This window comes from Cebidichthys violaceus, unplaced genomic scaffold (genome assembly GCF_023349555.1).
Source record: "Cebidichthys violaceus isolate CVI_PGR_0920_01 unplaced genomic scaffold, fCebVio1.0.p SCAF_49, whole genome shotgun sequence".
NCBI lineage: Eukaryota > Metazoa > Chordata > Actinopteri > Perciformes > Stichaeidae > Cebidichthys > Cebidichthys violaceus.
This window is the reverse complement of record NW_027176694.1, coordinates 157961-182587: the sequence shown is the minus strand read 5'-3', so window position 1 is coordinate 182587 and position 24627 is coordinate 157961. Positions and strand designations below refer to the sequence as shown.

Genomic DNA, 24627 nt, shown 5'->3' with positions numbered 1-24627 from the left:
GTTCAATGCACTGCTTTTTATTTTACATTCAAAGATTCTACTGAGGTTCTGAAATGACGCTTTGAACGTCTGTAGTCGTCACGATTCAAATTATTATTGTGATTACATAAAGTTATGTCTGGTGCTGCTCGGCCGCCCCATTAAAACCTGTGCGAATCTCCCTTTTGTTGTTTTTTGACCGTAGTGAAAATGTTGTTTTTCAAAGGCTAAATGCCAACAAATATGGATTGAAGCAGAATATTTTGTTAGATAATAACTGTTGTGAATCTTTTTTCAATCAATTTTGACTTTTGGACGTTGACAATTGCAGAGACAAGGACTGAGGGCCGCGTCGCTCGCCGTGTGTCTGTGTGTGTGTGTGTGGGAAAGAAAGAGGAGGTGGGCTTTGCCCGCAATGTTTCTGTAATTTATTGATAATAATAATTTGAATGTCAAATGTTATGAATGAAGCTTCAAAGCTCCAAACCAAACGATACAGCCCTAGTTCACTGTTGCTACTTGCATCAAGCTCTTCAGCAAAAACGCCTCTCCTCTGTCTTCGTAACAGTCAATACATAAGACATGAGACATAAGACATGAGTTCCCATTGCTGGTCAAAATAATGCGATACGATGGTGTCTCTCGGGGGCAATTCATATGTGCACACATAGTACGCAATCCAAATCGTTTTGCGCAGACCTGCATTAATGCGTCAAAGAAATTAGTAGCGTTAATACATATTTGTGTCAACGTATAATTGGTGCGTTTGATAGCCCTACTACAAATATTTGGATATGTTCAAATCTGAGTAATGTATTTATATACATTTACAATTGTTGCAGATCATTTTCTAGTTTAAAGAACAACAACATACAGAATATATGACTAACACACACACACACACACACACACACACACACACAGACAGAGGTGAGCAAGGCTCCCTTTGACCTCTGACCCCGGAGTGTGACCTGTGGATGATCGCGTGTGTCTTGATTTGGCCACCATGGGGGGGAGGGGGGGGGGGGGGGGATGGAGGCAGGATCGATGTGAGAAGGAAAGAGATCACAACAGGCCAAACCCGGTGAGTCGAAAACCAACAAATGAGACGGGAACAACATAAACAGCAGGGAGAGGAGAGAAGAGAGAGACGAAGAAAAAAAGAAAAACGAAAGAGGAAGAAGAAAATAGTGATAGAGATCTGAGGCTAGACCGAGTCTGGCACGCAAGAAGGAAATCATCAAAAATCCCTGACAGGATGTCGGACTTTACTGCAATGAACAAGCAAATGGTGGGATGAACCTATATTTATCTCCTCTACTTTCATCTTGGGCGGAAGACAAACGGGGTAAGAAACTGATCAGATGAGCATCTGTTAGGCTTGGCAACAGTCACAAGTCTACAGAGACGCTTTTTAAACCCCATTTTTCAATCTGCTCTCCATTACTGTCAACGCTGTACAGGCACTTAAAGGACTGTTCCACAGTAAAAGGGGAAAAGGAGAGCTGTATATGCAAATGAGGGCGACTGCACCTCAGTCCCTCACCCCCGTGAGTGGTCCCTTTTAGATGCAGACTCTATAATTCCTGCAGCCACAGTAAGTGCTTGACGCTGACAATTTGTGCATCGAGTCTCTACAGGAGTAATGGAGTAAAACGCTAAAATGTTTCTTTTTTCCTTTGATGATAGCTCCTGTTGTTTAAAAGTTAAAGGGCTATCCATGTCTTATAGCTGCACTATCCTTAGTATAGCTTAACAGAAACATAGCAGAGATCAACAAATATGTGTTCTTCATGGTCCGTACTGAGACAATCTTATTTCGCTAGCGAGGGTAGGACACTAAGGATGGGACTGTCGCCCCGTTAGTGGATCGCACTAATTATTATTGTGAGGTAGGATGAACGATAAAGAGCACATCCTCTACGGGCCACTGGCGAGCTCTCATACTTCTTCAGATTGAACAAGGACTGCAACGATTGATTATTCCAACGATCAATTCATCAGGCAGCAGTTAAAAAAACTTGACCCAGAGTGGAAACATGTGATCTGCTCATATTGTCCAACAAACAGTCCAAACCCTATCAAAGAAGACGCTGGAACCAGGAAGTGATGATGCAATCATCTCTGGGAAGAAATGCATCCATTACTTCTAATTATTAGCATCAACAGTGTCTTGCATTGTCCCGCACATAGCATGTTTGGTTCTATTGATGTAATTATAATCTTTGCATGGACTTTGCATTTATTTTTGTTTGTGTTCAAACAAACCTTTAGTTCTAACTTTTAGTATCTTCACATCAACACCACAACAATTAAAACGATTCCATGACGATAACTAAGGTGGAATGGCTTCTGTAACGGCATTTTCAACCCTGTCTTCTAAACATTTCATTTATATACTTGTGTATATAAATATATATATTATTTGTTTTACTGCTTAACTTTTAAGACAGGGTTATGGTCAGTGGGAACTTTTTCTCCAAGGGAACGAAGTGCTACGTTCTTTACATTTGAATTGTAATTTGAATAGACATTTTTATTCTATTGTTGGTGCTTTTTATACATTTATATAATATCTATACATACATCTATTTTTTACTACTTGTGTACATAACAGTCCAGCCTATTCTTTAATGTATTTGTCCAGCTTTGTTGTCCTTGGTCCTAGTTGTTGTTCTATTCCATTCAATTCTCTCTCTCTCTCTCTCTCTCTCTCTCTCTCTCTCTCTATATATATATATATGTATATATATATATATATATATATATATATATATATATATATATATATATATATATTTATATATATATATATATATATGGCTTTTTTGACCAAAGCATATTTAAACGTTGACATGCTAATATTAATTAAGTTTATTTATTGGAATGCTACAATAAATCCTTTCTTCAAGTATTTACGTGCAAAACAAATACCAACTTAGTTCCTTCTCTTCTTTTAGCGCACTACAACGAGGAAAAGCTACATCAATGATGGTCGTGTTTTTCCTCGCCATCGATTGCTTTCTTTTTCTTTTTTTTTTACTTTAATCCTTCCTTCCACTCCAGGAACTTTTCTTGGACACTTTTCTTTGCGCCATACTGCTACATGCTGCTATGGTCCTTATGTTTCTTACAAAACGTATTAGCTGTTGCAAATTAGCGGTATACAATGCTACTATCTGAGCATTTGTTACCATGGTGATTTATATAGATGATAGAAAACAACACTTCAAGAAAGTGGAACTTTTTGTTGATTTAGACGTCCACAAAAGGAACATTCACCATATCGAAGTGGATCCTACTGATTCTTGCACCTGCTGATACGTGCATCTATCTTTCTAAGTGTGTTAGTGTGTCTCTGCGTCTCCCCCTTTCTCTAGCTGCCATCTTCTCTGTGTTCCTCACTGAAGCTCTTTTATTCCCTCCTGAGCGGCTCCGTCACCCGTGTCGCCGGGGGACAAGGAGAACGTGGCGTTTTCCCTGGATCAGAAATTTACGAGCAATTAAAAGTCGGCGGACGCGCGGCATCCATCAGCGCTGCGTGCTGCTGCCAGGCTGGGTGAGGGGGACTCGCCGTAAACCACAGGCTATATACTTTTATATCTGTTTTCCCTCCAAAGAGGGAAGGTTATGACAAAATTATGTTTTACTGTCCCCGGTTTCTGGCGCGATGTAGACATCTTTCACTGAACAGGCTCGTTGGAGGTCAGAGCCCCTAGAAAGGAGGCAGGGATAGAACAATGTGTGTGTGTGTGTGTGTGTGTGTGTGTGTGTGTGTGTGTGTGTGTGTGTGTGTGTGAAAGTGTGTGTTGTGTTTATGTTGGGTGATTTTTTTCTTTTAACCGGTGACAGAAGCCTTTAACACAATAGGAATAACATAGTATGTGCTCCTCTGGTCGATCAGTTACCAAGGGAAGAGTGACCTAATTACTGTGTTGTTTATTACTGCAGAGCTCTGATTTATTTCCCTATGCTGGTGTAATTTCAACGACTGAGTCTTCCTCCTCAATAAAGGCAGCAAGACACTTTTTTTTTTTTTGTATCCGGATACACAAACACACTCACTCAAGCACAATGATCCATTGCAACACACCTAATACACACAACAACAACAAAAAAAAAACAGAACCCCTCATACATCACCGCAGTCACTCTTTCTCTTTCTCTGGCTCGTGACAGGCCAGACTCATTTGCATCCTTAATTGTGTTGTAATGTACTTTTAATTTGAAAATGGAGGCAATTAATTATTTTGATATGGAACAAAATGCCGCAAATGTAAACATTCTAATAGTTCTCTGTGAACAGAGTGTCATTTTTCAAAAGAGGGATTGAATGTTATCTCATTCTTTAATGCCATACAAGTTTTTTTTTTGGGGTGGGGGGGGGGGGGGGGTTTAAGATACCGTTTTACCACTCATGAATTCTCCTTGATATTCACTTTGTCTTTGCAGAGAGGGCAGCGTTTCTTTGATCTACTCCACCGCTGTTATTTTCTATCTCAATCTCCCACTGGATAATTACTGTAGTTGCACCTATGCTATCAGAAGAGATTAAATGAAATTAAGCCTGTTTGGACATCCTGCTTCTCCTCCGTACGTCATCCCTCCGGCGCAAGCCGCCAACACCGGGTTCGCCACTTTCTATTTCTGGGTCAGAGAGGCTTCAAGTGGAGATGTGAATCGCAGATTAATTTTTTTTTTTTTCTCCCTCCGTCAACCATGTGATCAATAGGTGTCAGTGTTCAAAGGATAGCGAGCATCGCTGGAGGAGAGGAGAGGAGGGGGGTGGATCCATTTGTACGGGCTCTGGAAAAAACTGACACTTTCGCTCCCTCAACCTGATAAACTCGCCACAGAAAAAGAACAGGATGGATGCTTGTTGTTGCTTTTTTCCCCTCTTTCCACCCATTCCCCCCCTCCCCCCATTCCTTTTCTCTGCTCTCTCGCACACACATTTTGTGTCCTCCTATATCTCTAAACCCCCACCCAACCACCACCCCTCACCCCTATCTCTTTCACTCTCTCCCTTCTGATTCTCCTGAGGGTGCTGGGAGCTCGCTGACATCACAGCCGGCCTGGCAACAGCCTATAAATTATGAGTGACAAGTCTTTGGACCAATAAAAGCACCACCATATTTCATGCACAGTAAATCTGATTGCAGATTGCTCTGGCGTGTGGCGGCTGACATGTTTATTGTCGTCATGGCGGTGGGAGCTGAGGGTGAAGGGGGGTGACGGTGGTGGGTGGGTGGGTGGGGGGGAATTGTCGCTCCACAACATCAGAGTTTCTAAAGCTCCCAGTCTATATGGAGGTCAAACAGATGGGAACTCTGGGATGCAGGCGACCCCTTCCACCCCACCCGACAACCCCCCCAAATCCCCAAACACACACACACACACACATAAACATACATTCACACACATCAATGCCAACACAGCCAACATCTATAGGGCAGCTATTTTTCCTTCGGCTTTTTTACAAAGCCATGCAACTGCTTCTTTCACTGCAACCATCTGTCCTCGATCAACACATGCTCCCTGTGGCACTTTTAAAGAGGTTATACTCAATATCTCCACGTGTAACTTTTGAGAGAAGAAGAAGAAGAAGAAGAAGAAGAAGAAGAAGACACATTCTTCCTCCTACAAATGTAGATTTGAATTAATAAGCATTAAAACGTTGCTGCTGACTAGAGGCCTTTGTTTCTGAGGTCTTCCTTGGTCTGGTATTACCAGTAGCTTATGGAGGCTACTGCTAGCGAACCATCGGTAGGTAAATGTGTTGCTGGATAAGATTAGCGAGTTAGTTTGCTCCCTTTTAGACGATTTTCTACTTAAAAAAAGAGAGGGGCGGGAAAACAGCATGTAGAGCCGTCATATTAGGGATTTATTTCTGATATTATTGCACCTGTAATAGTCTTTTCATTAGCATCCCACAGAAACATCTATTGTATTGTAACGTTGTACTATTGTCCTCTGTAAATTGCAGCTTTTGTTTTGATGTAGTAGGCTTTTTCTTTATTAAACATTTCAGTGCAGCTTTTGCACTCCACTGTAAAAGAAGTAATTACTAGCACCGTGGTATGCTTTCTCGGGATGGAGTTTGAATTTGTTGTGGCCACTCTTTTGATTATCTATTTTGCGATGCTGCCTATCGCTTCTAATGTTTACTATTGTTCCTTTTTCATTTTTTCCAAACAAATATGAAATTTGTGTGTGCTGGAGGACTTCAGGAAGAGGAAAAGTGTCTTTGTAAACTGGCTAAATCACTATTGAGGCAACAGGCGACAACATGAAGAAAAGTGTAGAGTCAAAATATCCAATCATCTGATAAATCTCACCGCAAACTAGCAAACAACAGACGACACTCACGCAGCACACACCTACTGAATCCAATTTTATAAATCACTAACTTCCCACTATAACCAATAAGCATCGAGTGTTATCTTCAATTTTCTTAAACATGGATCCTCTCGTTACAGATATCACATCTAATCTTTAATATTTTCTAACAACCTCATTGATGGTAAGTGACCCCGTGCTCATTGCACTGTCTAGTCCATCCGTCCTTCCCCATGCGATAAACCATTCTTCATAATTAGCGTGGCTGCTGCAGTATGATCTGGGCATTACAAGTCCTCAGCCACAGCCCCTAAATGGACAGATTTCAACAGACGCCCGCCGGTGTGATCGGCATCATTATATTTTAATTAATCCATTCTTCTCACAGCAACACAGTAATTACAATTTATTTTACGACGCGGCGTGCTGCGAAAGAGGGGATGGAAGAGAGAAACAGGAAAGGAAGCGAGATGGAGTAACAGGCAGAAAAGGGGTGAAAGAAGGGGAGAGGAAGGACGGGAAAAGAAACTACAAAGAGAGGCTAGGACAGTGAGTGAGGAAATGTTGAGGTGAGAGGGATAGAGAGCAGAGGAAAAACATTACAAACGCTATGACTGATTACCGATATGTCATCGCCCGGCTGACATTGTAAAAGCATTGTAAAAGCGTTTATACGATGTCTGGACGAGCCCAGGGCTCCCTCCCTCCCTCCCTCCCTCCCTGCCTCCCTCCCTGCCTCCCAGATTCACGCTTCATACAGTCAGAGGGGGAGAAGCTCCATTTCCTCCAGCCTCTGTCTATATAAATCAGAGCAGGTATGGACACTCAGACGCGCTGTGGGTGTGATAATAACATTAGAGGATTACAATGACACTCCTCCCCGGACAAGATCACCTGTCTCAACTGTCATAAAACAGCTGCTTTTTGTGGTTGAAGCGCTTTATACGAGGAGAGTGTGTAGGTGTGTGTGTGTGTGTGTGTGAGTGTGAGTGTGTGTATGAGTGTGTGTGCACGTGGCAAATACAGCAGTGAAGAAGTGGAAGATGACTTGTAATGGGTAAAACCTGAGTTTAATACATAAAACTGTTGCAGCTGACCTTATTTTAAATTCAATATATTATCTTTAACAAGCAGTTAAGCAATTTTGTGTTACAGTGTTAAAGTCAACCTTTAAGGCACTAGAGGAATAACATGCAACTTTTCCATGATGAAAATGTCTAAAAACGACTTATGTTGTATATTATATTGATATTGTGCTTACATAATCCCAAATGTTTCAAACGCAGAGAAATCCTTAATTTTACAGTCAGCTTCATTTGGTCACCTGTCATTGGCGTCACATTCCCTTTGTGCACGTGTCAGCGTTCTGTGTGTCTGCAAGAAGCTGTCACGAATAGAGCTTTTTGTGACACACTTTTTAGATGTATTATTATACTTTTTATATTTAAACCAGGTGAAGAAGATTTTAGTCATCCGACGTCTGGATCTTAAGTTAGCAGAGAAACAAGCAGAGCAAACATTTGTGTCAGCTAGTCAGTTAGTGAAATCCACTAACTGATTAATAGTAAGAGTTGGATAAAAAAAAATGCTCATCTTAGCAAAAATTGGGGGGAAGCAGCTAGCCTGTCAAAATATGGTTTTACAGGGTGTTTTGTGCCAGTCCACTTCTTGGCAGGGATCAGTAACTTCCCAAAGTCTTTCCTGGTTACCTGGCAACCTCATGGTGCTCAGGAAGCAACTGCTCCTGGCCATGAAAAAGTCTGGCACATGCAAAACCACAACTTGTCATTTTTACATATACAGTACATACCTACATATATATATATATATATATATATATATATATATATATATATATATATATATATATATATATATATATATATATATGGTTTTTACATGGATTGAACTGCGAGATATTACGAGTTTGAGAGATGCTGGTAGGTTCTTTTAACTTACGGATGAACCAGCTGTTTCCCCTTGAAGCTAAGCAGCTGCTGGCTTGTAGCCTCATATTTACTGTACAGACGTGAGAGTGATATCATTCTTCTCATCTAAAGGAACCTTCCTCTGCAAGAAAGCAACTACGCAAATTTACCAAAATGTCGAACAACTGCTTTAAGGAGACAACCAAAATGGATTGGCACATGTTGCTTAGATAGCCGTAGCATCAAGTAATCAGGGGTTTCAGCCAAGCAAGGTCGCTCACAATACACAGATCTGTTAACCCCAATGTGTGTGCTTTGAGTGTTTGCGTTGATGTGTCACAATACCTATGGTGAACATGGTATCCCGCCGCGTTGATGTTCCAGCCAGGCTCTTTGGGGTCGGGGATCTTTGCCGTCTCGGCGATCAGGTGCTGAGCATCCCTCCACGTCAGCGCAGGACTGGGGCAAGAGACACGAAACAGAATATCATCAAACACGCCCTTACCTCGGCCCGTGCTCTACACCGGCTGAAACCACAGAGGGAACACTTCAACTCTCAACAACTTGTGAAAAGAAACCTGCAGGGAGCCCAACATTGGGATCCAGCCTTGTGCAGAGAGAGACTGGAGGACTGCTTTATGGGGCTCACGGCACATCCTATCAGGCTCATGCTGTATTAATGCTGAGGTTTATTGATACATAAACTGATGCAATGAGACACGGCCATACCTTTTACAGCAGGTCCTCTAGACATAAAAGCACCTGTTTAAGTCAAGCTCACTGTTTTAATAATGGTGTCACTAAAAACTGTGAATCCAACAAAGAAGATTTGAGACTTTTACAAAAGAGCCGAGAGAGTCGAATGCAGTAAAAAGTCTTCTTTTTAATCCCAGGCAGGGGAATTCTAATAGAGCGGACTCAAGTGTCATGTCAAGCAATATACTAATGGAATCCAATTAAGACCTTTAAACTGCGCCGAGAGCTGGAGGATATTAGCTCAGTTTTCTATAACAAAAGACCAAAGGGCCGTCAACGAGGGCTTTTTCGGGATATAAAAAGCATAAAGGAAATTGGGTTTTTTTCTGCTTTATCCACTCATTATTGTTCCCTAAGAAAATGAGTTGAATGGAGTATAAGAAAACCGCTTGGCCACCCGTTCTGAATGGCCTTTTCTTTTTCTGAGAAGAAATGCCTTCACAGTGTGCGCAACACCTGTACACGGACAGTCGTTTCCCCAGCACAGAAGAACAGAACGGAGGTAATTAATTAAAGGTGAGCCACACAGTTAGACTTCATTTGTCCCATCGTTAAAAACATAACTGTAATGCATCGCGCACGTCTGTATAGCTACGTTGAGAGATATCTTCAGCTTGCAAACAACTAAATCACAAGTAGCCCCTTCATTATTGTGCTGTTGCATGTTAGACATCTCAGGAAGTCTCAGGCACAGATGTAAACAGATGTATTCCATTCACGTATTGGGAGAAAAAAAAAAAAGAAACAGAACAAAAGCGAGGAGAGAGGCTTTCATTAGCGGCATAAAACAAAACCCCGGCATGCAGCGAGAGCAGGCAACTAAAACAACATGATAGGAATAATACCAGTAACACTAATAATAGATGGATAGAATGAAACAAAACACAACGCACAAACAATTATTTTGAGCTTTGATTTCAAAGGGATAGGAGTGCGTGCGTGTGTGCGCATGTGTGTGTGTGTGTGTGTGTGTGTGTGTGTGTGTGTGTGCGTAGGGGGGAATAGGCTTTGTACTTTTGAACTGTTGCTGCTCGCTGCACGCCTCTGTGTGTGCGTATGAGTGTGCGTTGTGTATTATATATTAGCAGCAGCAGCGTGATTCTGGTATGTGCACTCCCCCACCTCCATCATCAGCACCACCACCACCCTCACCCCTCTGGTGGAATCAGAGAAACCCCCGCGGCCCCGGCTGGTTTGCATAAAGCAAACAAAATTAAATTTGCTTTGCTAAATCAAAGCATGTATGGTATTCCAAGCAGCTCTCTCAGGGACAAATTACTTCAAACGGCCTCCTTTGTATCATAACAGAATAAAAAAAAAAAAAAAAAAGAAAAGAATCAGCCCAATCAGCGGCTCTCCAAAACCCTCGACTCGGGAATTAATTATTGAACCGAGGGCTTTTCTCTCTCCTAGCAGTCCGCGACACAGATCTATTTATTTTGGAAAAGTCGTTTTGCTCTTAAAAACACAGCGCTGGCTGAGAACCCAGTTTACTGCTATCTCTCTCTCTCTCTCTCTCTCTCTCTCTCTCTCTCCCCCTCAATGTTCTCACTCCTCTTTGCTGCACAGGCCCTGAAGGGACATGTGAATAGGTTTAGGCCACGAAATTAATCTGAAAACCCCACGACCGGCATCCACCACAGTGCTGGTTAAACAGAAGTATTGCTTATGCTGTAATGGACTTAAGATGAACTGTTGTCTTGTGATGTTTCTTTCACACAGAGGTGGACTATTTCTCATCTGCACCACCTCTTTGTATCAATGCTAGACCACGTTGTTTTCTCCTCCCGTTGGTTTCGGTTTGGCTGCAAGAGAGCATAACAACCACTGCGTAGTTGATATGCAGCTCAAGTAGAAGACTGTGAGCTAAAGCAAGCCCTTCAAGACGATTTCCACGATTAGTTGTTGTTTCTATTTACTGTAGCAGTCCCACTAGTTAGCTGTGATGTGCTACATGTGATTATAATTGAAATAAATCTCCTCCATTATTTTGAAAATACACATTCAAGAGTACCAAAGCTGTAGCTGGCAAGCAGCTGTACTTTAGCTGGCGAGGTTACATGCTAGTGCGAGCCAGCTGCATTAGATATCCAAGCTCCAAGCTTTGAGACCTAGCTCGGTCGCTAAACAGGCAAAACTGCTAGTTTACAGAGTTTATTCAGGGTATGTATTTGTAGCATAGTGTCATGTTCTTGTGGAGCAGCTACTCCGGTAGAGGAGGGTTGTATAAAAGTGTACGGTGCTTTTTCTACTTCGGATTCTTCAGGTTTCCTTCGGTCTTTTTAATGGAAGACATCGTGGCTTGTGACAGTAGGAAATTGTTCATTGTTCACAACTTGAGACGCTGGAATGGAGGTAAAGTTGAGAGACAATGTCTCATCTCATCTCTATAAGCAGATATCGGCATATGAATGCATAAAAAAAGCTAGTAAAAAGTATCGTCAATGACAGAGCAGCCAGTGGGTTCTGAGACGGCATTTTGACCAATGCGTTCCGCCTCTTTCGCTCATCCAAACCCCACCAAAATGTGATTGGTCAAGATAACTTGAACTACAAACGGACAACAAACCAGAATGCTTCTGATTCCAAAATCTTGTCCAACAGATTCTGCATTCATAAGCAGATATCTGTTTGTAGAGATAAACCGAAGGAGACCTCAACGTGAAAGATGCTAATAAATGCTAGCCTGACCAAGCCTTTAAGCTGAAATGTATCTTAAAAAAGAAACACTGGACTGATTTCTTCCAGTGGCCGTCATGTGACTCACACTAAGCACGACCTAAAGTAATGCGGCACTGACATCACATGAAAAACATTCCAACTCGTGCATGCCGGCAAAATAACATCACGGCTCAACCTTTGAACCTCTGAAGGATCGACAACAACGGAAGGAACAGAACTGACATCGCAACGCAATTAAAGCACGTCGTCCAGCAAAGCCCATGAACACGACTGGGCCGCAGCTCGCAGCAGATCGGAGCGGAGTGCAACGACGTGTGAGCCTCCTTCAGAGCCTCACAGCCTTCATCCCCCCCTTGCTAAGGCTCACAAAGCAGCGCAGCAGCCGTCACAGTGAGCACACAACTGTTTACAAATCCCCAGTTAATAGGATCAGGCCTCATTGACTGGGCCGCTCCGATGTGTCTGATGTAATCTATTAGCTGTATGATAGTCAGTGTCTCAGTCCAATCGATAACCCTGGGCCTCCATATTGCTCCACTGTGGACTGTTACTCCTCTTTAGTGCTGCTTAGAATGCGGGCTTAGTGACTATAAAGTGTGTGTGTGTGTGTGTGTGTGTGTGTGTGTGTGTGTGCAGAGGTTTGTGTCCACCCACTTGTCCTTGTGTGTCAGATCGTGCACTTCTGTGACTTTTAACGTTGGAGTGTGTGTGTGTGTGTGTGTGTGTGTTTGTACGTGTATGAAGTAGATGTGCCTTCCTGCATAGGGAACATGTTTATTCTAAATGCTGTATTATGTACTGAAGTGTGTATGTGTGGAATGTTAAACTATAACACATACATACAGTCGCTGATACTTAGGCAGATGTTAATTCAGTAACACTTTAATGCATGAATGCATGCGGGGATTGCGTGTGTCTGTTGTATAATTGTGTTGACATTTGTAATATCCACGCACCTATACACGGGTGTATTACTGTACAATGGCGCATATGTGTGTATTAATGCGTCTTTACAGTAGATGGCATGTCTGCACGTGCGTGTGTGTGTGTGTGTGTGTGTGTGTGTGCGCGCGCCGTGTTTGTGTGTGTCGGAGTGTGTCTGTAGCTGGTGTAACTGGCTTTCCAATTAAGTTGAACCACAGGCCGGATCAATGCTAGTCCTCTGTGTGCAGGAATGAGCAGCCCTGGGCCCTCAGAGCATGCCCACGAATAATTTATCACTCACACTAAGCCCGGGCAGAGAGGAGGAGGAGGAGGAGGAGGAGGAGGAGGAGGAGGGGGAGGAGGAGGAGGAAGAGACGGGGAGCGCAAGGACAAAGTGTCCAGCCCAGGGGAGGGAACGCAAAAGATGGGCAATCGAGGGGACAGAAAGATAGAGGGGTGAAGAAAGAGAGAGACGGATCGGGACTCAGAGGAAAACACTGTCAGCTCCAGATCATTTAGGAGCATTACGCTCAACATTTTGTTTCTGGTAAACAACCAGCGAAAATGAAATTCTGCAGGGAGCACAAGCCACACACTTCTTTCAAATATATTACACTGGATTGTTTGCAAGTGCTGTGCTTATTTCATTATTCATCAATACCATTTCAAATTGATTAGAATGGGACTTTTGGATTAAATATCAACAACTTTTATTAACTGTAAGAATCTGAATTTCATGGCAATGACTTGGTTAAGGTTAGGAAATGATCGTGATCATGGTAAGAAAACAAAGTTGACTGTTGATCGGAACCAGGAAACGAGCAGCGGTCGACCCATCCTCTCCCCCGAACGATGGATTGTTGTTCTATGATGTCACCAGACTTCCTACTTAGCTTCCCGTCATAATTTCTAGAGGGCTTTGTCACTTGAACGTATATTGCTTTGGGCCATTTGCTGAAATGACTGATGCTGATCGGCATCTGCGCCAACACTAACCTCATCAAATGAATAGAGTATCAGCCAAACATCCCGAACGCACATGAAGTATAGTTTTCTGTTCATAAGTTTAATTGTCCCGGTTTTAACAAAGCTTGATAAACGGCCAAAGAAGTAGGATTGATGCTACATCGAATTAGTACCAAACTTTTAGCTAAATGAACTGTGTATAAGATGTATTTGACAAGTTAAATGTGAAGCTGTGTCTGTTGTTATGAGTTGAAGAATGACACATGACTCCATCCTGCATCATGGACGCATTTGCAGCCAGAAGAGATTGATGGATTTACACTCACACTAACTTGCTTCCCTGAAGCCCAGCGTGTCCCATTTTGTTGTTGGTCTCTTTTTATTCGAACAGAAACTAAAGGAGATTCCACTAACAGTCAAGCTTGTTAGTCAGCGGGGTGTAATGTGTTGGTGCAAAACAAGCAGGAGTTTAAAACCCCACTATCTCATCCCGGGAAGCACATCTTCTGCGTGGACACTTCGCGTTAACATCTTCTGCCGCCCGAGCCACGCCGCAGCTTTAGTTGAAAGGCAGAGAAACTAACACACACATGTGGATAAACATCTACACAGACACTCCCCCACATGTGGAGGCAAGCCGCACACTGTGAGCGAAAGCGCGCGCGCACACACACACACACACACACACACACACACGCGTGTGCACATATTCACACGAGATGGCATATCACCCACTGTGTGACAACCGCACGGAAACACACGTAGATGCGCGGACGTACAGAAAAACATACAAACACTCAGAACACCAACTGCTAGACAAACTCACACACATACAGAGACACACACAGAGTGTCCCCACCCTGTGGAGAGTCAGAGTCTAATGCTTTCTCCGTCTCTGTCCTTAGTTCGTCTCTATTAATCTCACGGCAGCGAGGCATGGACTGGTAAGACGCTCCACATCGCTCTGTAATCTTCTCTTAATGTGCTGCACTCTCAGCCTAAGTGAACCCATTTGGAGTGACTGTGAGCAGACTGAGATTCCTCCCATGTTATCTGAACAAGTGTTACTAATGGGTTTATCAATTAGGCCAAGTCCAATAACTGCATGCCTGCAATCTCCTTTAAATACACTCCAACGACGCGGCCCCTGATTCCTCTGGTTAATGAGTACATGTGTACACAAGCACCCGTGGGTGTGTGTGTGTGTGTGTGTGTGTGGGATGGACAGTTTGGATCTGTATGTCTGTATTTATGTGTGTATATTTCTGTATGTGTGTGTGTATGTGTGTGTGTGTGTGTGTGTGTGTGTGTGTGTGTGTGTGTGTGTGTGACTAGTTCACCACTGGACTGGCAAATTGAGAGCCCCTTTTTTCATTTTTTTTCATTTTTTTGTCTCCAAGCCAATAAAAATAAACAAGAAGGCCAGAAAACCTCAGATGTTTTGTGCACCCCACGCAATATGGGCAAAATAATTATAATTTCTTTTGTCATTTTGATGATGTTTAAAGTTGCTGATATGTTCCAGTGGACATACAAATGTAGTGTTCGCTTGTTTATTCAAAATGTATTAATTGAATGTATCGCGTGTCCAATTTGCACCGACTCCGACTGTGCACGTCCCGATCAATACACCTACCCAGTGTGAAGCAGATCGAACATACAAAGAGACAGAGGTTCCTTGCTTTATAGTTAGATGTGCAGAATTAGCTAAAAGCTACCAAGTGGCTCTATGTGCTTTTTTGTTTCTATATGTTTTGTTCAATTAGCGCAGGAAAAGCCCTCAGTGAGTGTGTGTGTGTGTGTGTGTGTGCATCTGTGTGTGTGTTGGTGTGCTCACCTCTCGCACGTGACTGTTTGAGTTAAGACCAATTAGAGCGAGTGGATTCACTTTTCCGTGTGCTCTCCCCACTGAGATCACCGGCTGATTACTCCTCCACTCCCCACAGACAACGTTTTATACATTATTTCTCTTATTCGTTGAAAGGACACAGGCAGGAGGAGCGAAAGGGAAGTGAGTCAATGATTACAGAAGTTTTAATTTTTTACTTTATGCTGTTTAAAGCCTCAAGCTGGAATTAATATTCTGTAGATAACTTAGCATATATATAACTTAATATATAATACATGATTTGGCTTTTTTTTTTTTGTCCCAAAAAATTACCCTCATCTTTATCAGTTCCAAGTATAAACCACTGCTTTATAAAAATGAATCTGTCAGTTTAAAAAAAATATTTTTACAATTGAGAGGCCATGAAATAAATTCCATTAACAACCTGCATTGATACAGACGAGTTATTCTTCTTTGGAAGATGCAAGTGGCCCATCATGGTGTTAGAATGGAGCACTGGAGCCACAGTGGATGACTCTGATGCCACCTTTCACAGGTTGAGAGAGGTCAAAAGATTGTTTGTACATTTGTAACTGCTGCTGTGTGATTGACTCGTACTATAGATATAGATCATAGATAATAGTTCACCTGATCAGAGCACAGGTGAGTGAGGCTAAGACAGCCAAAATAAACAAAGCAGCAAAGGGTAGACGGAAAAATGGACGTCCACAGGCGTAAAAATCACAGAACATGAACAAAAAAAAGAAGTTCAGCTCCCTCCGGGACAAACCGGATGGGTGAATGGATGAAAGAAACATAAAGTGACAGAGAGGCTGACACGGTGATAAAGTGAACAAACAAACAGTCAGAGACAGAGAGGGAAGCGAAGAATTGATCTGTCCTTATGGTTTGTTGGACAGGCGTCAAGACGGATGGATGGAGACAGATGGAAACACAGACAGATGGGCCAACATAGTGTCAGAGAGACAGATAGACAGATAGACAGTGACACCATCACACTGTCAGGGTAGCAAAACACTGAAGGGTATCCTGACAGCATTGACGACAACACACTGTTCGCTCATTTAGGCACTCTGGCATATTTGTATCTGCACTGTTCGCTGCGCTGTCAACTATTTCCAGCAAAAAAAAAAACCCTTCATATCATATCAGGAATGACAAATATGATTTGTTTCCAGGTCTGAGCAATTTCATTTCAACATCTATGGTGATCCGCTGACTTTTTTGTTAAATTAACAGAGAAAAAGAAAAAGATTGCACGGAAGGGTTTGAGCGTTTTTGCAAAAGACACAGAAAAACTGAAGACTGTAGTTGCATGATGAGAAAAGGGAGTTGGAGTTATCATATTATTTAAATATGTAATTTGAAGGATATGTATCAAATGTATCCTGATGTCTGTATCATGAGGTGGATATACTGTGTTTCAGGCAGGTTGAGATTGTGATGAATGAGGATCACAGAGGTAAAAAAAACTTGAGGTTTGCATGAGCGAAAGAAAGAGTACGGCAGAATATACGTATACGAGTGAGTGTGTTTGTGTGAAAAGTGAAGAGACAGAGTGAGACACAGAATGAGCAAGTGTGAGAAACACAGAAAGAGAGAGAGACCCAGAAAGCTGTACAGACACAGAGAGAGAGAGAGAACCCGGCTCCATAAAGACGTGAGCAGAATGCTGCCGATCTGAGCCAGAGAGGTGATATATAGTTTAGTCAGTAGCAGCGGGTCACGACAAAGCCTTTAACAGTAATGTCCCGGGAGTCGCCTCGCCCAGGGGACCCGCGCTCCATTTTACAGCCAAGCGACTGAGACCGAGACGCCGCGGCATGACAGCTGGAGCAGTAAAGCCGGCCTCTAGTACCATCCATAACATGAAGGAGGCGTAGACGCCGCTGATACCGCCACAAAACACCAGGCCCGAGGCCACACCGACAGCTGGCGAGTTAAGAGGGAGGAAGAAAAAGGGGGCTTGGGAAATGGCAGGAAGTGGCAGACGAGACAAAGGAGAGAGGAGAAAGGATTGGTGATATATTTGCAGATTTAGACCGAAACAGAAAGAAAAGAGCTAAAGATGATCTACAACAAAAGAGGGACTGAAGGCCCTTTTCACCCATGCACCGTAAACCCTGAATGTATCGAGACATTACCCAGAGGAGCCGCACGCGAGAATGCAAATGTAAATAATCAGACAAAGTCTGTAGAATGTCCGATTGAGCCCATGTGTGAGTAAAGCCGGTCATCGCCTGGAGACTTTACAGCGAGCGAGTGAGTGTGTTGATGGCGTTTCTATCACGCGGACGGCGAGAAACCAGAAGAATACAAACATCCGAGGGTGAAGAGGAGAGATCATTTATGCAAAGATTCCAACGGAAATCTCTAACGGGAGAGACAACGAGATTTTGGGGACTTCTGTCGGTACATGCCGACGGCAAAATTGTCGAAACAAATTAAATATAACATCAAGAAACTTGATTGTTAATGACCAAATTACGAACCAGCTATATAGTGCTGCAGTGCGCTTAAAGTCCCAGTGAAACGGAAGTTGGAGTGCCTTTAGCTTTGGGCGACTAGCTAGCCACACTGGCCATAAAAAAAACTGCATACGATCACAGCTTGTGGATCGTATTAGCCTACAGAGCAATATGGTGAGATATGAAGAGTGGTGTGTTTGGACATCAGCGGGCAAAAACAATGTTTTCATTTCCAAAACAATGTGACTGAGGTGTAATTCGTTCACGTCGTCAAAACTTTTGACGATTTTCAAACCGGCTCTGTGTCAATGCAGCGCTTGCAGATGAACATCCGCCAGGTGGAGCGTTTCGCCGCCGGATGAGCGAGGAACTTGACCTCTGGCGGCTTGGAGGAAGGCCGAGCACTGTTGATCTGTCCAGTGACACAGAGCCAAAGATTCCCATTCATCGCTCACCTCGTCCTCCTCCTGAGCCAACCGTCATCTGTAGCAGGTGTTGGACAGTTGGACCAGGTTTTGGTCTGTGAGTTGAACAAAACAATCTATTTGAAGACCTCTCTTAAGGCCGTGGGGAACATTTTATTCATATACACAAAACCATTCATCGATAATCGCAAATCCAACGATGAACTGAAAAGGTAAATCTGCTGGATGGATTTACAGCCGACAGAGGAGGAGGTTACTGTGCTTCCAGACCAAACAGAGCGGAGGATTTCACAAGCACATTAAAGGCAGAACACGGCTGGTGGGAAAATGACTGAATATAGCAGTCTTGTTCTGAGAAGACAAAGACAAGGTGTTGAGGAGCGACGTGGGTGAAAATAGCAACAACTTCTCTGTTAAAAAAAAAAAAAAAAAGCACTGGGTGTGTGTGTGTGTGTGGCGGGGGGGTTAATGTGGTCCTCACAACACGTGATAAGAAACCAAACACAACAGGGCTGGGGACTGAAGGACCTCACACAGTAAGCATACGCATTGCTGGAGTGTCCTTGTGCAACTCTCCGAGTCCCGACAAAAATCAATACGGCATCACATTCACTGTTGTAGTATTACTGGTGGGCACTGGGCAGAGACAGACACTTACTTCACTTCTAAGGTAAGAGCCAGGATCCCTGCAGCGATCGGAGCAGCACTGGATGTTCCTGGAAAGTGTGTGACACAGCCGTCGTCGATGTTGGTCACGGTGACCTGGAGGGACAACAAACTGAGCGTGTCACGAGACGCAGCTCCGTGGATGTCATATATATATCGCTACGTAGAGTGAAAAAAAACATGTGAGCTGTTTAGTCTAAATGAATTTCTGTGGGAGGTTTTTAGGAAAACGTATGCAGCAAATTGGGCCAGGAGGGGCCCCACGCCGTATTAGCCATTAGAACACAGTTTTAGAGCGATAACAATAAAAAAAAATAAAAAATACTTGCGTCTGGTCTGACCACCTCCTAATGAAAGGGAAGGCATAACGGTGACGTCACACTGATCAAATTGTCTTGTTTCTGCAGCCCTGGAGTTGGCACTCTTATTTCTTCCTGGCTTTTCACTGTTATCTCTGCCATCAACACCTCAGCTTCTTCCTCTCCCTTTTCCCAGCCACTACAGCCACGCTTTACCTCCAATTAACACTCGTTTGCTTCAGTGTGTCTGCGTGTGTGTGTGTGTGTGTGTGTGTGTGTGTGTGTGTGTGCAGCCCAGCAGTCAGCTAGGTCATTTGGCAGGCCTCTATAAATATCACACCAGTCGCTGCTCTTTAACAGGCTTCTCACAGCTCACAGGAGCCAAAGAGCAGGGGCTGCTGACACGCACTCACACACACACACACACACACACACACACACACACACACACACACACACACACATATATACGCACTCATTAATGATAAACACTGTTGTTAGATGTGTTAGGCGGTACATGCACACTAACCAGAGGTAGTGAGCCTCCCACGCCCGACCCTGTCAGAGTGACGGCCATCACACCGGGGCAGGGCTCACCGAAGGAGGCGGGCCTCCCCGTTTGAGAGACGGCGCCGATGGCGATGCTGTAGATGGAGTTGACGTAGCCGTCTGCACCGCAGTGGTCGCGATGCATTCCGCCATTACCTGCCGCCCACACAAAGATGCTGCCCTTTCCCCTTCGTCCCTGAAAACACAAACAAAGGGACGAGGAAGTGAAAGGGCGAGTAAGAAAAGGGTGGATTTCATAGAGAATGTTTCCATCTAGCAGAGCATTGGCATTTGAATATCACATATAGAAATATATGCTGCATGCTCAATCATAGGGAGGAAAAATAGGATTCCTTAGTGTAGAAAAAAAATGCATCAATTGAACACAATTGAAATTTGAGAGAGCATTTCTGTTTTTTTGTTAATGATGGTAACTTTGTACCCTTTTTATGTAATGATGATAGCTATGGTTTAACCAAGTGCATATTAGAGAAGTTGGTATTTTTTAAGTTCTGTTTATAGTTGTTTTGATATGCAGAAATCTATTCATTTCATGTATGTATATGCGATTTGTGGGAGCACTACTATTTCTTTAGTTTTTGTTTTACTCACAAGCAAAAAAATAACATAAATCAAACCAAAGTGAAATAAAGCCACAAGGCACATATCGCGACAGCTGAAAAAAAAGAAATAAAAAAAATTCCAGAGGTCAGATTTGGAATACGTTTAAAACATGGACGGATAATAAGGAGGGCCGCTGGGCTCAGAAACGTAAGAGATGACGTCTGACAGTCAACTGAGAAATGATTATAACTGTCACTTCAAAGTCAGGTACTTCAGAGGGGTGTTGGGACCCTTTCAACCCTTGGCCCAGGGGCCCCCTCCATAATCCATGCATTACTTGGAATTAATTACCACAATAGGATTGTATCTCAAAACACCCAAACAAGTGCATGCAATTGTAGAGAACACCCAAAGACTGGTGGGAAGAAGGACCAATATTAAATGTGTCTAAATCCCCCTCTAATCTCAAACACAGTCACTTTGGAAACCATTCAAAATAAATAAGTGTGCGTTTACATCCGTCTACATAATCCCAACCCTCGACATTTTGTTGAGCTCCACTGACAGTGTGGCTGTCTGCTGTACATCTGACAGACAGCAGCGAGAACCCGGAGATGAAAGCCGTGCCTTGTGGGCTCCGAACCGAAGGGCGCGCGCTGACAGGCTGTGCGGCCCGTCCATCGCGGCCCCGTCGTCTCGCGGGCCCCAGCTGCAGACGTAGATGTCGATGAAGTGGGTGTTGAAGGTCAGAGCCGTGGCCTCCATGGCATCGGTGACAGGGCCGTCCAACAAGCGGATACCTGGACGGATCGGAAAGGTCACACGGATCAGAGTTCAGAGGGAGGCTTGTGAGGCGGGGGGGGGAGAAAAAAAAAATCACAAAATGAAATGACACTCGAAAAAACGTACCGACGACATTTTGCTTTCTGATGCTGCTTCAAAACAGACACAAGAGTTAAGAGTTAAGACAAAAAAGTTAATACAGGAACAGAGCTGTGACGCACACTGAGTGACCAAAACAAGCTTCCTCCTCATAGGCAAAAGCATGAGGAGCCCATGATACACAATACTTGCAATATGACTGGGGCCCTGGCAGCCTAGGTTCCCATGCAATGTTGTATTTTGCCATCAGTAGATTAACCGAATGACTACAGTGAAAGAAAGCTGAGGTAAGTATCGTCTTCTATTCACCTCCAGGGAGCGTAGCAAAGTGGAGAATTGCAGCCAAAATAGCATCCCAATATGCAGCATGGTTGGAATAATGGATTGCGTCACACTATGTAACACTGCGCTCCAGTTTCCAACAGACTGACTGTTTTATTTAGTGTAAAGTTCAATCAACAGAAGCCGATCCCCAAAAGGAGCGCATGGTAGTTCATTACTGATTTAAGTTTAATCTCCATGCTTCTATATGGGCCAGCAATAACAACAAATTCTTTGTAGTGATCACATTTGCAATAAGTCATTTTTAGGCCACTTGCTGTAAACACAACATTAAAGTATTAAATCCCCTATTTAAGTTGATATGGCGAACTTGATAGCAAAAAGCAAAAAGTTGCATATTTACACAGATATATAGAGCAACATTAGTATTCATTTGTAGTAGGGCAGTCACAATATGAGCTTTTATTTTATAAAAAGATATCAGTCAAATCCATCTTAAACTGTTTTTTGTCTATTTTTTGTACTGGTGTTTACATATGAAATACCAGTATATTGTATGTAAGTGGATAGAGTCTGGAGACAGTAAAGATGAGCTGTTGGATGCTATAAAGAGAGTCACATACATACGAGAAGTCATGTGATCCGTTATAAATTAATAAATAGTGATTTTAGCCATTTGAAGACTCCTTAACATGGCAAAGCAAAACATTTTCATGTCTATGTTACATCCAGTTCAAAATTCCTTTTTCTAAAGACGATACATAGAATCCATGAGGCGTTTCACTTTAAATGTAATTGTGACTTTTCACTGAAGCACATTTTTGAGTATGATGATTGTATAAAAAGTGTATCTCTTCTTTTAATTGCCTTAATATAATCTGCAATGCATCAAAATGCATTTCAAATAAAAAGAAAGCTTTTTTTTTGTGACTAACACAATGATTCACCAGGCTTGATTTGTCTTCTTTCTGTTGACTCATCACCTTCACGTATTAGTTGTACACTTAAAATAACATCAAAATGCATTCACTGAGCATTTGGAGAGCGTCTGCCACACAGAAGCACACAGAAAGCTCAGTCTGTCCTCGTCTACAGACTATGAGCGCAGGTCTCATCAGCACCCAGTAGATGGACATGCATCTTTTATTCGGGTCTCGCCCCCTAATCTCCTGTGTGTCAGACTCTGTTTATGAGTCAGGATCAAATAGACTCTGCAAGGTGAAATTAACACTAACTTTGGAGAGAGATTCCTGGTCTTGCCTCACAAAAAAAAAAAAAAAAATATATCTCCTTTAGTCAATTCTGCAAGAGGCTCTCATCGGCCTCTGACAAATGAGGGCGGGCCAAGGGGTCAAAGGTCGCAGAGAGGAGTTTGAACGTCAGATCCCGCCATGTTTGGTGCTGTTGACACCACTGTATGGGCGTCCGTACGGCCGCGTTCAGATCTGAGCCAATTCTCTTCTGCTCAAACACATTGTGTACTCCTCATTAACTTGTGGTTGATAGCACTCTTAGAGAATCCTATAAAAATCTTTGATTTCACAACAGAAAATGGGCCATCTTGTGTATTCGGTTCAGTCATCCCTCGCCAATGTTACATCCAACACTAAAAAAGCCATTACTGAAGCTCCCACTAAAAAATGAGCTGTTAAATAGGGTCAGCACGGCTCAATAGCAGCCAGTCACCGTGTCGCCTGTTGCTGCCACACATACTCAAAGCACACGGACTGAACGGCATAGTCTCACACACTCTTTTTCTTTTTCAAGAAGTATTTAGAACCAAAACTTCCTCTTAAAGACTATTAAACAGACATGTGACTTCACAGTTGATGAGGCTATTTTCAGCTGTAATTCGGCACCACAGACAGAATTGACTAAGAGGCTACCAGGAGACAAAAAAAAAATAAAAATATTTTCTGCCAAATGTTAGAATGCACTTTTTCTTTAGACTAGTCATCACTGCAGAATGTGGCCCGAAAAATGTTTTCTGTGGGAAAGTTTAATATGGCTGGGTTCAAGGCGTCCTGTCACAATTTATATCCTACAGGAATCGAAAAGTGATCCATTAATATGTCAATCTGCCTCCGTATTTTAAAGATGTTTTGCATCAATGCAGAAAGCCAAAAAAAAAAAAATAAAATCTGCCTTGTTAATGTGGAAGAAAATGTTCATGTTCAGCTTCCGATGTTTTTGGAGTATACTCTAAATGGGAATAAGAGGTTTTTCTATTGTATTTTTGCATTATCACATGACAGAGACTACTTTATAAGAAATTACTGACCCACTTCAAGCGTTTTTGAAAATGCCATGTCATAGTCTTGGCCACTGCAGTACACCCACTATGCTCTGCCTCCCACGGTCTTGATGAGGCTGTATTGTTCTGCTCACCTCCGATCCTGGCATTGAAGGCGATGCCCACACCGCAGTAGGAGTTGTTGGCCTCCATGGCAACTTCCCCTGCACATCGGGTACCGTGGCTGAAACACAGGGGGAGTGAGATGTTAGCCACGCGCTGAGCCCACCCCCAAATTAAGCCTGGCCAGAAAATGACATACAGTCATTCAAATGATCAATACTTTCTCTTTGATTTCAAACAGAGGCAGACCAGAGTTTATTTTGTTGCTATGTTTGATCATCTACTGTATAGCTAGCTAGGTAGTTAAGCTAAAGTTATATCAATGAACTGACTGATGTTTTTGATTGTGGGCCATAGACGGAAAGATATGAGGAGTCACGGGCCAAACAACAGGAAATGGATTTATTCAAAATGGCACTGACATCTAGTGTTAACACTAAGAAGTGTAATGTACATAAAGTGCCGTATTCTAGCTGATTTTTTGAAATTCACCACAGGCCATTTAAAACTTGCAGCGGGCAGCAGTTGGCCCGCAGGTCGTAGTTTGGCCACAGTAACACTTTTGCTAATTATTATTCTTACACAACGCTGTTCGACTGCTTAGCTTAGCATGCTTAGACAAACAAGACATATTAGATTCATGTTCTATTGTAAATATTCTTAAATGGTATGATTTACTTTTTATGTTACAGGAGAAAAGGCTTTGAGGTTAA

The 24627-nt window shown here is 42.8% G+C and overlaps 1 protein-coding gene across 1 annotated transcript in view; it reads right to left on the bottom strand.

Annotated features, from left to right (window-relative positions):
- Window positions 1-24627, bottom strand: part of LOC137887202 (proprotein convertase subtilisin/kexin type 4-like) — a 160102-nt gene that overhangs the window by 45466 nt on the left and 90009 nt on the right. The window contains 5 exon segments of the mRNA XM_068730015.1: window positions 8592-8705; window positions 18975-19078; window positions 19811-20026; window positions 21022-21194; window positions 23947-24035. Of these exon segments, the coding sequence (XP_068586116.1) occupies window positions 8592-8705; window positions 18975-19078; window positions 19811-20026; window positions 21022-21194; window positions 23947-24035 (696 nt within the window).